Source organism: Lentinula edodes, assembly GCF_021015755.1.
Source record: "Lentinula edodes strain Le(Bin) 0899 ss11 chromosome Unknown C8R40scaffold_31, whole genome shotgun sequence".
NCBI classification, from domain to species: Eukaryota; Fungi; Basidiomycota; class Agaricomycetes; order Agaricales; family Omphalotaceae; genus Lentinula; species Lentinula edodes.
The window spans coordinates 428,722-441,525 of record NW_025764337.1 but is presented as its reverse complement, the minus strand read 5'-3'; the positions used below and the strand labels follow the sequence as shown (position 1 = coordinate 441,525).

The following is a 12,804-nucleotide window of genomic DNA, read 5'->3' as shown; positions in this document are numbered from 1 at the left end:
CAGTCGGAGAAACAGCCGCCGGCTTCTTCAGGCAACGCATTCTCTGATCTCGCCATGCACGCCTCCGTCTCCTCCTTCTCTTCACCAGCTGTCTCCCGCGCTTCGCATTCACATCAGTCAGGCCCACATATGGGCAAACCCTTATCCTCCCCAGCCACGACGTTGTCGGATGCGTCCATGACCACCTCCTCTTCCGCCGCGTCGTTATCGGACGCGTCCACGAAACGCTTCCTGTCTTCTTCGGGGGACGCGTCTGACGCGGTCTCCAGAAGGCCAGAGAAGAAGCCAAGGCTGCAGGACCCTCGCAATCGCCGACGAGCCGAAAAACGCGCACGAGAGCGCTCGAAGTTAGGAACTCCCTTGGGCCAACGGCTGGCTCATGAGAGGCACGTTTTACCTGCTCAGGAGATGCCTAGCAATTTGCAGAGCGCTAGGCTGCCAGTGGCTGCTGGGGGCTTCATCGGTGTTGACGCAGATTGGTACGGTGCCAAAGCTCGTAGAGAGTTGGAGAAGATGAAGGAGCAGGGTTTCAAACTTGTGGAGTGGCAGACAGGGTAGGTGTTTGAGAACTACCCCCCCCCCCCATTCCTCTTCTCAACGTATGTCCTTTTTTGTAGCAAGAGTGTGCCGCTCGCAGACGGGGAGCACCGAGTCATGGTGTGCATGCTTGATGGGCCAGGCGATCCCACTTATCAAAAGGCGGTAGAGGACATGACCGAATTTATATTGAAAGCTGGCCAAGATACGACATGGACAAACAAAGAAAAGAGGCATAAACGCGGAAACTTTCCTGCCTTAGCCCGAGGAATTTCGTATGGGAAGGGGCAGCATCGACCCATGCGCTTGGTAGGAGACCGCCAACCCATGATGGATGAGTTGTTCAAAAAAGACTGCTTTCGGCGAGTTGCGGGCTTTCAGAACAGTAAGTCCCTTTGAAATCAGCTGACTTTGCTGTTCGTTGTTGAGCTCTCCATCAACAGGTGCTTTTGCGACATGGTTCCCCAGAAATTATGCAGAGCACTTGCGGCTTAATTCTGAGCTTGAACTCAAGTTGCCTCATTTGACGCGCAACTTCGACAACAGCGTATATCTTTGCATGACAGTTAATTTTGGACCTTCGACATGGACACACATACACACTGATTCAAAGAACGACGTGCGTGTCCCATGTGCTATAACAACTGGGGGGAAGTACAACTTTAAGCAGAGCGGCCATCTCATTCTTTGGGACTTCAAGCTCATCCTAGAATTCCCCCCTGGAGCTACCATTCTCCTACCTTCCGCTTTGGTTCGCCACTCGAATCTTCCCACAGCACCTGGAGAGACACGTATATCAGTCACCCAATATACAGCAGGTGGTGTCCGTCGATGGCTGGAATACGGTGGGAGAACAGAGGAGGAATTTCGTGCAGAGGACCCTCAGAAATTTGCAGAGGCATGGGCTAAACGAAATACGGGCTGGAAAGAAGGCTTAAATCTGTTTTGTACATTAGATGAACTCAAGACGTGCACTTTTTGAACAGGAAAATTGTGTATTTTGCTCCATATATCAACTACTTCGAGGTATCTTCCTGTAACAATAATTCATGTGCTATTTGCTTCCGAAATAGCCTCTCGCGAGCCTGATGAAAGCTCTCCGTAATGGGTCTGAGGTCATATTTCAAGGAAGGTGGCAGCTTTGTGACCAAAGCAGGCTTCAATAACGTGAGTGCTTCATCCTTGGCGGCAAAAGGGTCGTGGTTGTTGAGTAAAATATGTGCCGCTTTTCCACGAACCAACTTTTCCCGTGCTACCTGAATCTCCAGTTCCTCAATCCTCTTTGCTTGCTTCATTGACTCGTCTTTACCAAGTCGCAACTCTAGCTCTTCTATCCTCTTCAATAGCTGCAACCGTTCCTGCCGACACCGTATCTCTGCCTCTGCATACGAGTCAGAGACTTGAAGCCGCAGGTCATCAATCATGTACGAATGCCTCTGGTTGCGGATGATGGATTGGGTGCGGTACTTCCGGCCTTCAGCAATTTCGTCCTCAATTTTGAGAATGTAGGCGCGACTATTTCGCAACTCTGACTGAGTAACTTTGAGGCAACCAAGATTTGTCTGAACTGTCTGTGGTTCTCCAGAGAACTTGACGGCACGGATAAATCTGTCCAGTGCAATGACCTGCTTCTCGAGAACAGATCGCGGCATGCATTCCATGGTTTTGTTCTCCGCATTCCCTTAGACACACAAGTCAAGGTCTGATCACTTGTTAATTGAATTATTTCTTACCAACTGAATTTTTGGCATGGTGGCCTGATGTCTCCACCAAACTGCTCTCAAGTTTCTGCCCCTGTTCAAGACTAGTGAAGTCGATGCCGCAGGCAACACAAAGAGATGCCAGATATTCTTTTGAAGCAATGGCGGTGGAGTCGATCTCGGATGGGCTATAAAATTTGAGGTACGTGAATGAACTGTTTTCAACCAAGTGAAAGTTATCGCACAAGCCTGCTTGAGTTAGGACCTCATCGAGAGTCCCTGGAGTAGTAGTTGGCATCAGATTAGAGTCTACCTCCATATTATCCAAAAGTTCATTCGGAAGGACATTCATCTGCAGACTGGAGGATATTTTCGGTCCTTGGCAGCTGCGTTTGAAGGCTTTTGGTTCGAGCTGGAAAGGAAAGGAGAGGATCGAATCAGTTGGCCGAATTTGCGGCAACGTTGCACGTGTTTCAACTGGCACAATTTTTTTTTCAACTCGAACTTGACTCCTTCTTTCATGAGCTTCAACTTTGGGTCAACTGCAGACTTCGAGCCCCGGCCTTCAGATGCCTCACCCATCTCTACTCCCCGGATAGGATCTTATCCCAATTTCTTACGGAATATAGACAACCCAGCAGGTGTGGGCATGGGAGCCACCTCTAGGCCTCAGAGAGACCTTGCCGTAGCAGCTAACAGGCCATACACCCCTCCAGTAAGGCCACCTCTGCGATTAACTCATGGAATCAGCAGCTTTGCAGCACCTTCCAATGAACAAGATGTTCGCCACCTCGGGCTTTCACCTGGTTCGTATATTTCCTTCTTTCTATGATCTGCTCAAAACACCTCCCTTGAACACAGATGGCTACGACGACTGCCCCCCAAGTCCAATGAATAGATCTTCCCACTTTTCTGGCTCAGGACCTGCTTGTAATTTATATCTAAATCCGTCCCGTGTTTTTTTTTTTTCAGTTTTGTGTTTCAGATTCGACCTCAAATGAGGATGTTGATGAACTCAATGAGTTTGACGGCCGCCAAGAGCTGACAGTCCCCATCTTCAACAGCAGTATGCGTAAGATCCCAAGGTCTGACAGTGAAACAGCTGTCCTAATGACGTGGGTGGATGAAATTAGAGCTCAGTTTGCTCTAGAGCCCAACCAAGTACGCGAAATCAAGGGCATGGTTATGGTGTGTCAGTTCACGACCTGCTCACATCTGGCTGACCTCTTTCCGCAGCTTGCTCGTAATATGGAAACAGAGCCACTTAAACTTCATCTTCTTACACACGCAGCCATATGTCGCTCAGAAAATAAATATGCCTCCAACAATTCGCAGTCTTCTTCTGTTAAAGAAGTGGTTGATGTTGCCATGAATCAGCTTTCAAAGCATGTGGAAATACCGGCTGATACAAAGGTACGATGCTTCGTGTACTTTGAACGAGCTTTACAAATCTTCTTTAGAACGTTCTTCGTATGATTGCGCGTGATGAATGTGCAAATCCTACACGTAGTTCCTACGCCGATGTGGGGATTGCAGTCTGGGTTTGTTTGTGCTAGTGCTTCAATTCTGTGCCGTACTTATACCATGCTAGGCAAGATGCAAAGCCGAAGCCAACATGCATGACCTGACTGAGATGCTGTCGAAGACTAAATCTGAGACGGCTCTGAAGAAAGCAGCAAAAGCTGCAGGAAACAAGATTCTGCAGCAATTTCGCGATGATGTACGTGTAGTTTTCTGTTGTATGCCCCATATTAATCTATTTTCGTCACTCTTGTGGGTAGATAATGACGACCATCGTTGTTGATGAGAGTGGAAAGAAGGAAACTCAGAACTTGGAAAAGGCTACGCATGCACTCTGCAAGAAATACGTCAAAGGTGGAAGTGGTGGCACATTGCACCAATTTCGCTTTGCCATGATTGTAAGTACTTCTTTTCCTTACACTTTCCCACCCCATGGAAAATCTTTCATAGCGCCGTTTCATGCGCGAATCCGAGTGCGAAGAACAAGGACCTGTGTTGAAGAGACGCAAGACAAATAATGGGGGACGTCAAGCACAGGATGAGGCCTTTTGGGGTCGTTTTGACAAGTGTCTTAAAGAGAAGATTGACGATTATGGTCAGAACATGAAAGTCGGCAAGTGGAAGGAGTAGGCTGGTTGTCCTCTTATTTCTGAATCTCGCTGAACTCCTATTCATAGGTATTTCTGCGAGACTGTGCAGGCGGACTGGGAACGTTTCGGTAAACCAAGTAACATGCTGCTCCCTGCTCTTCCTATTGCAGCCAATAGTAACGGAACAACAACTGGACGTGCCCCTCTGGCAGAGGTTCCTAATAACGCCCACAGTGTTCCTAGAGTTTCGGGGGTAGAAGATGGATTGGCAAACCATGATGATGAATATACTCAGTTCTAGTTAAACTCTGATATTATTTGTCATATACAATACTCAAATGCTTGCCATGGATATTTGTGATGAGCGGGCTATATCGGATACATCTTCGGAGACCGTCGGAAACAAGCAAATTTTATGGAAGGAGCAATGCAATGTAGAGTAATATCATAAGTTTCTGGCTTCGTAAGGATGGAAGGATATCAAACTCATAAGAACTCTAGCTCATAATCTGGTATTTAGTCTGATACAACCACTCGACCTTTTTAGAATACAACCTTATTTAGTCTGAGCCACTGATCATAATCTCAGTGATGCTATTTTGATGGATTTCTTTCCTGACTGTGTACAGTGCTTTGCGTAATTCTTTGCTTGCTCGACTTTTTCCTATCTATTTGTATTTATTTATTTGTCCAATATATTTTGCCCCAAAAAGGATTTCAACAATAGCTTTTTGAAGCCCGACAGCCCCGGTGGTCCTCGAAGAGAGCCCTCTCGAGCCTCGGCCCAAAAATGTATTGGACAAATAACTAGAACTAAGCAACAATAAACAGTTGGCAAAAAATCCATATGAGCAAACCTCTTTGCAAAGCACTGTATGAGACATTGGTACCATTGTAGAGCACCAGACCCAAATAGTCATGGTCAAGTCAAATTTTGGTGACCTTGCCCATGACTACTGTCCGGTCGGCAACCTTAATGCCTGACGCGTGACCTTGCCAACACTGGTGAGAATGGAATGTACAATTAGAGGTTGACACCATGAGGGCACCAAGTTGGTTCTGATCAGCCCGCATATGGATTCTCCGAGAAGCATGACAAGATGCCGGGGCTGCCTTACACCTAGGAAAGAAACAACAGAAGGAGGGATACGAATGTGGGAAGCGGAAAGCTCACCAATTCAAAGTTGGGGACCTAGTCTGGCTCAGTGCAGAGGACATTAACCTTCAGCTATCCAGCGAAAAGCTAGGAGACCGGCAGCTTGGACCTTATCGTATTCTGGATTAAATTGGGCCTTTAGACTACTGCCTTGACCTTCCCCTATACCTAGATCACCTTCATCCCATCTTCCATATTGACAAACTATATCCCTGGAAAGGTAACCCCATTAACAGTGAAATACCAACACCACCAGAGCCAGTATACTTAGAGGATGAAGATGAACCGGAATACAAAGTGGAGGAGATCTTAGACAGTCGGGTTCGATGGAAGAAGTTGGAATACTTAGTTAAGTGGAAAGGTGACGATGCAGGACACAACTCTTGGGAACCCGCACCCAACCTCATTCGGGCACCAAAAATTATTTGAGCCTTTCACAAAAAACATCCAACAGCAGCAAAACCTTGACCATCGAGGGCAATGGTCATAAGGAGGGGGGTAATGTCATAAAGTACGCAGCCCCTATCACTTTCCTTTTCTCACTGTCTCGATGCCTTTACTTGTACAATACATCATCCCATCACTGTCAACCCCCATCAATTACTGATCCACCTGACCCACCTTCTCTTTCTATCGGCTTCTGCCACCTTCCTTGCCCCTGAACTGTACAGTATTACATTGTTGTTTCTTGCAGACCGGATTATGTATATATAGCCAACCCTCCACAGCCTGGTCCCTTATCTTGACCTCTCTGTCATTATCTGGGACCAGGTATGTGCTTACTTATTATTACCTATGACTACAATACTCAATATATCTCTGTCATTATCTGGGACCAGCCTGCCTCCGTTCTGCTTAGTCGCTCTGCCTTGCTGCCTCGCTCAGTTGCTCCGCCTTGCTGCTCTGCTTAGTCACTCCGCCTTGCTGCTCTGCTTAGTCACTCCGCCTCTGTCGCTTCGTGACATTAGGTCAAGATCCATTACTGCACTGACAGCCTAACAATAAAGTTGTCCGAGACTAAGAGGAAGGAATCATAGTATAACAACTGCAGCCATGGTAGACTGTGGAGCTACCACCCTGTTTTTAAACCAAGACTTTGCCACCCGGAACTGTGTAAGATGTGCACCCCTTCATAAACCAATTGACATTTTTAATATTGATGGAACACCTAACCGAGCCAGATGGTAACGAGCTTGCCTTGTTTTTGTGTGAAAGAGAAAGGAAGGAATCAAATGGGCACTCCAACCAACCAATCTAATACACAATATGCGAGTTCACTGCTATCAAATTTATTTAATAGCAAGGGATAGTATTGTTAAAGGTTCCATAAAGCTTTGAGAACTAGGGAAGAAGCTTTGATCAATCAATTTGAATTGTTCTAAGGATTCGGTATATTCCTTTGATTAAGGTAGATTCAGCACTATTGGTGCTTTGGTTGTATTGATATGGGTATATCAAGAATTGGGGTTTTGAATCAAAGTAAATTAAAACCAAAACACACAGACCCCTACGGAGGGCTAGAACTATGTGCTGGCACAACCACACAGCATGATTTGCCCTTAAGACCAACGACTGATCCTAAGTTCAAAGAATACCCAACAGCTGGATATAATTTCTGGCAGTCACAAGGAGCAGAACACGACGTTCCTATACTCACAAGTGCCGGGCCTGAATGGCTGCTAGCGAAGAGGTTTCAGTCTGGCGGGAGTGTGTCTTTCCTCTTTACGGATTAGCACTGCAACGTCGTCCCAAAATCACTTCCATTCCAGATACATCGGATCGCTATTTATACATACAGGATATAGAGTCGCACAGTACAATTAACTTAATAAAATAGATGTTCGGAACTGCAAGGAAACTTCTACAATAGGCCAGATATCATTTAATTTGAATCTACATGTCCTTATTTGGTCCATAATGGTTCCAAGATTCTAGTATACCTCCAAACATAGGTAGGTACCTCACTATTCATTTAATTTAATTGCTTTGGAAAATGACTTGAATGGTGTTCAGCTGTCATTGCTGTTCAACACTTCCTTTGATTGTTTGTCACCTTGTCCGGAGGCAAATCAGCTCTCCTGGTTTCTAATCCTATCAATCTGATTCATCTGGATTAAACTAATTGCTTTTCTCTTTCAATAGATACCCATTGTGCCTATACTCTATCAAGGGAGTTATGCATAGTATTCATATTAGACTAAATCACAGTCTTTTAGATTAATGCATGATCTCATTCTAGAAGGAGTATTTGACAATTCCTGAGTTCTAGAAAGTCATTTTGAGTCAATCCTCGGCTCATGGTCACTTCAGTAAGTTCTTCCAAACTCCTGCCAGTGTAAGGTCCAATAAGAATACCCTTGGTATGTCATACATGAAAAGTCATCCTTCGGATGTTGTCCGAGTTTGGTATAATCCTGCTTGACAAACAGGTAGACTTTTATCCGAAGGTAGTATCAGGGATGGGTAAACTAACCAACTTGTGGTAGTATGGGTATATGGTCCCTTCAACTATTAGACTGATTCAGTATTGACTTTGACTGTCAATCTGGGTCTCAATTACAGTTCTCTTGATACAAATCTATGTGTGAAAGTGTCACAATTCACAGCATAGATGTCTAGCCAAAATTTAGGTGTGTCAACGGATCACCCATTTTGCATGCCTAGCACTCACAGTGGATAATCAAGAGTGACGGATGGACTTCCTGATTACCAACCTAGGAGGTGAAGACATTATCCTTGGACTCCCCTGGCTACGGAAGGTAAATCCAGAGATCGATTGGGAGAAAGGATGACTTTCAGTAAAGCCCCCTTGAGTAGCTATAGAAGAAGTCCCAGATGAGGAGATCTCATACTCTCACCTAGCCACTGCTAACACAGAAAGTGTCATGAAGTACGTAGCCCCTATCATTTTCCTTTTCTCACCGTCTCGACGCCTTTACTTGTACAATTACATCACTGTCAAATCCCATCAATTACTGATCCACCTGTTACCCTTCTCCTTCTACTGGCTTCCGCCACCTTCCTTGTTCCTAAACTGTACAGTATTACATCGTCATTTCTCGCAGATCGGATTATGTATATAAAGCCAATCCCTCACAGCCTGGTCCCTTATCTTGACCGCTCTGTCATTATCTGGGACCAGGTATGTGCTTACTTATTATTACCTATGACTACAATACTTAATATATCTCTGTCATTATCTGGGACCAGTCTGCCTCTGCTCTGCTTAGTTGCTCCGCCTCGTTGACCTGCTTAGTTGCTCCGCCTCACTGCCTTGCTTCGTCCCTCTGCTCTCCTGCTTCACTAAGTTACTTTGCCTCTGCCGCTTCATGACAGAAAGCCCAATCCCTGAACTCCCGAACCTGGAACCTCTAGCTGAACCCCCTCACATTGAGGTGCCACTGGAAGCAACCCTTGAAGAGAGTGAATCAGCAGGGGTGGAGGAACCTCCAATACACTGAATCCGAGCCAATCATAAAACTCGTTGGGCATGGGTAAAAGCAGGAATCCTAGAGGAACAGACTGAGGAAGTCTGGTGCGCCGCAGGATTCACTTATTCCCAGCAGCTAGCAGAGGAAGCTAACCGAGACAAGCCTGTTAAAACCTTTGAAAGATGGTCCCTGAGCAGTACCGTGATTTCAAGAAGGTTTTCTCAGAATCTGCCTCTGAACGAGTACCTGCCCACCAACCTTGGGACCATGCAATTGATCTCATACCTGGAGCACCAGCAACCATGCGCACCAAGATTTACCCATGTCCCTAAATGAGCAGGAGGAGTTGGATCACTTCCTGGGAGAAAATCTGCAGAAAGGCTACATTGTTCCCTCCAAATCACCCATCTCGTCCCCAGTCTTCTTTGTGAAGAAGAAGGATGGGAAACTCCGTTTCGTACAGGACTACCGGAAACTGAATGAGTATACTGTGAAGAACTGCTATCCCCTCCCATTGGTGGCTGATATAATTAGTTGGCTCCAAGGGGCTCGATATTTTACCAAGTTCAATGTCTGCTGGGGCTATAACAATGTTTGAATCAAGGAAGGTCATGAATGGAAAGGGGCCTTTGCAACCACATGAGGGCTGTTCAAGCCTAAGGTTATGTTCTTTGGTCTCACCAACTCCCCCGCAACGTTTCAAGCACTTATGAATGCTATATTTGCAAACCTCATTGCAGCTGGAAAGGTAGCAGTTTACCTAGACAACATCCTCATCTTTAACAGTGATCTTCAGGAGCATTGACAAGTGGCACGGGAAGTACTAACCCGGTTGGAGAAGCATGATCTGTACCTACAACCAGAGAAGTGTGAATTTGAACAACAACAGATTGAATATCTGGGCCTTATTATATCGGAAGGGCAGGTGAGAATGAACCCAATAAAGGTAGCTGCAGTTCGCGACTGGCCAGCCCCCACTAACCTTCAAGAGCTACGGGGGTTCCTTGGATTTGCTAACTTCTACCAGCACTTTATCCGGAACTTTGCAAGGATAGCCAGGCCCCTGAACAACCTCACTCGGAAAGACATATCCTTCACCTGGATGGACACCCAGCACCAAGCATCTGATACCCTCCGAGAGGCCTTCATCTCTGCACCCATCTTAGCCCTATGGACACCAGACAGACCAACCTGAATTGAGGTAGATGCTTCAGGCTTTGCTACCAGCGGTGCCCTCATGCAGAAGCAAGATGATGGCCAATGGCATCCTGTCGCCTTTAGATCAGCCTCTATGCAACCAGCAGAACGGAACTATGAGATCTATGACCGGGAAATGCTATCCATCATAGAAGCGTTGAAGGACTGGAGGAACTTCCTAGAGGGACTACCTCAGCCATTCGACAGCATCACTGATCACTCTAACCTCGAATTCTAGTGCACAGCTCAAGACCTCACCCGCTGCCAAGCTCGCTGGGCTCTATACCTTTCACGGTTTGACTTCCACATGATCCACCACCCTGGTAGGATAAACACTCAGGCTGATGCCCTTTCCCGTATGGCAGCCCACCAGGTACTAGACAATGAGGATAATCAGCAGCAGACGGTCCTTAAGCCCAATGTCAAGCCCATGCCTCGGGCCTCCATTCCACTGCTTGGTATTCCGAAGATCCACCGTTTATTGTAATCTCTCCTTATTGTTCTTTCTCGTTACACATACCCTTCCGTTCTAGTCTCTCCTTATTGTCTTTTACTTTACCCTGCAGGTACTACATGTATAGCTCCTAGTAGTTAGTCTGGCACTCCGCACCGACGTGCCATTCCGTAGATATAAATACTGTCTGTACGCTACTGTAGTTCCTCAGTTTAATTATCAACTTAGATCTCCCTTCCCAACTTAGCCCTTCTCTAAAGTCTTCAGGCTCAACGCCTTGAAGTACGTTCTACTCGACCTTAGGACTTAAACGTTCTTTGGTTCGCTCCTTGTCACCGGCGATACCGCCGCTCCGACTTGGCTGCTACTCAGCTCCTCCCTTCTATACTCTCGATCTCCGGGGACTAACGGCGTAACGGCGGTGTTGTTAATAACTTCACTACTGTCCCAATTGGCCTCCCGCAATTAGACACCTTGTGGCCTCTGGCACGGTTACACAGTGTACATGATCTTAACAGTATAATTAAATTCAATCCGTTAACGTCGTACTAACATATCATTTTTATGCCTCCGAAAACTCGAGCTCAATCTAGAGCCAACTCTGACGAAAACACTTTCTTCACTACAGCCCAATCTTTCGCCCCTTTCTCCGAATCCATCTCTGCCATCGGTCAACCACGTCGCCGTAATCGTGGTTCTGGTCCAGTCACAGTCCCTACTACGTCAACTCTTCCTGAAGCCATGGAAGAAGAACAACAATTTGAGTACAGTACCTTGTTTACTAGTGACAGACAACCTGTCCAAGTTCTGACCCCTTGCCATGGACAACCCCCCGTGGTCGCTCTGGCTCGGGGCCGGTCTACAACTCGAATTGATTCTCCCATTCTCCAAGCCATAGCATGCCGTATGGGGAAACAACCTCAACGAAGAGCTGCTTCTGAATCTCCTCGTGACCCACCTCCTCACTTCGATTTGGATACTGGTGATCACGATGATCAAGACCCTCCTGTCAACCCCAACGATCCGGTCGCCGACAACAATCACAATGATCTGGACGACGACTCCGGCGGTTTACCGCGTGGTGAGCCTGGTGACCCCAGTGGACCTGGCGGTCCCGGCGGTCCCGGCGGACCTGGTGGACCTTGTTCCCCACTCTCTCCTGACATCCCCAACGAGCAACGTGCTATGTTGGAACTTCTCTCGGGATTCAAGGGTTCCATTGAAACCCTCGGTACCGTTCTCGCCGCTCTTGGCCGACCCTCTGACAGCTCTGAATCCAAGAGCAAAGTCAAGGAGCCAGAGGTATTCGACTGTTCGGACCCCCGTAAACTCAAGACGTTCTTCATCAATCTCGCCCTGGTCTTCAATGACCATCCCAAGTATTTCACCGACCAGCGGAAGGTGAACTACACTCTTTCTTACCTCAGTGGATCAGCCAAAGAATGGTTTGTCCCTGATATCCTCGACCCGGATCTCAACTCGCTGCCGGCCTGGACGTCGTCCTTCAAGGCCCTTGTAAAGGAGCTACAGGACAATTTTGGCGTTTACGACGCGCAAGGCAAGGCCGAAGATTCTCTCGGTAACCTGAAGATGAAGGAAACCGACAACATCCGGTTCACCACCCTGGCTGCTAGTATCAACTGGGACTCTGCTGCCCTGAAATGGGCTTATGGATGAGGTTTAGCTGAACGTATCAAGGACGAAATGGCGCGTTTGCCTGAGCCAGTGACGCTCGCCAATTATCATCAAGAGGTTCGTTGCATTGACAACCATTATTGGAAACGCGAGGAGACTTGAAAGCATGAGGCTGGTAAGCCTTTTATTGCTCGGAACCCAAAGAAGGGTTCCTCGGACTTTAAGACTGGTTCTACTAACCAGCAAAACAATTCTCAGCCTTCGGGCTCTTCGGCGCCATTCACGCCGAAACCTAAACCCTTCTCTGGTGGTAAGCCCCAGAACTCTTCGAATTCCGGCCAATCCGGTGGTCAGCACCCCGCATTCAATCATCTTGGTACAGATGGTAAAGTCCTTCCCTCCGAAAGGGAAAGAAGGATGAAGAACAACCTTTGTCTCTTCTGCGGTGGTAAGCATCAGATTGCTGACTGCAACAAGCGAAAGGCCGTGCGGCCGAGGTTGAAGAAACCCCCGAAGCAACTATTGAAGTTGTGGAAGAGGAATCGGAAAACTAGTCCGCAGCTCTTGTTCCCCGGTACGAAAC

The 12,804-nt window shown here is 47.1% G+C and overlaps 3 protein-coding genes across 3 annotated transcripts; 2 read left to right on the top strand and 1 right to left on the bottom strand.

The window, feature by feature from the left end:
• Window positions 1-663: 663 nt before the first annotated feature.
• Window positions 664-1,519, top strand: C8R40DRAFT_1052258 (uncharacterized protein; the record flags this gene model as incomplete). The annotated part of the gene is made up of 2 exons (XM_046224752.1): window positions 664-922; window positions 981-1,519. 2 exons carry the CDS (start codon window positions 664-666, stop codon window positions 1,517-1,519), a joined length of 798 nt encoding a protein of 265 aa, XP_046083635.1.
• A 34-nt stretch (window positions 1,520-1,553) lies between these two features.
• C8R40DRAFT_1071745 (uncharacterized protein) lies at window positions 1,554-2,589 on the bottom strand (the record flags this gene model as incomplete). Its single annotated transcript, XM_046226374.1, has 2 exons — window positions 1,554-2,218; window positions 2,271-2,589. 2 exons carry the CDS (start codon window positions 2,587-2,589, stop codon window positions 1,554-1,556), a joined length of 984 nt encoding a protein of 327 aa, XP_046083634.1.
• Window positions 2,590-2,757: 168 nt separating this feature from the next.
• C8R40DRAFT_1173628 (uncharacterized protein) lies at window positions 2,758-4,649 on the top strand (the record flags this gene model as incomplete). The annotated part of the gene is made up of 9 exons (XM_046232050.1): window positions 2,758-3,043; window positions 3,099-3,167; window positions 3,223-3,425; window positions 3,474-3,650; window positions 3,698-3,778; window positions 3,829-3,957; window positions 4,019-4,156; window positions 4,209-4,384; window positions 4,436-4,649. The coding sequence occupies 9 exons, from the start codon at window positions 2,758-2,760 to the stop codon at window positions 4,647-4,649; spliced, it is 1,473 nt and encodes a 490-aa protein (XP_046083633.1).
• Between the last annotated feature and the right edge of the window lie 8,155 nt (window positions 4,650-12,804).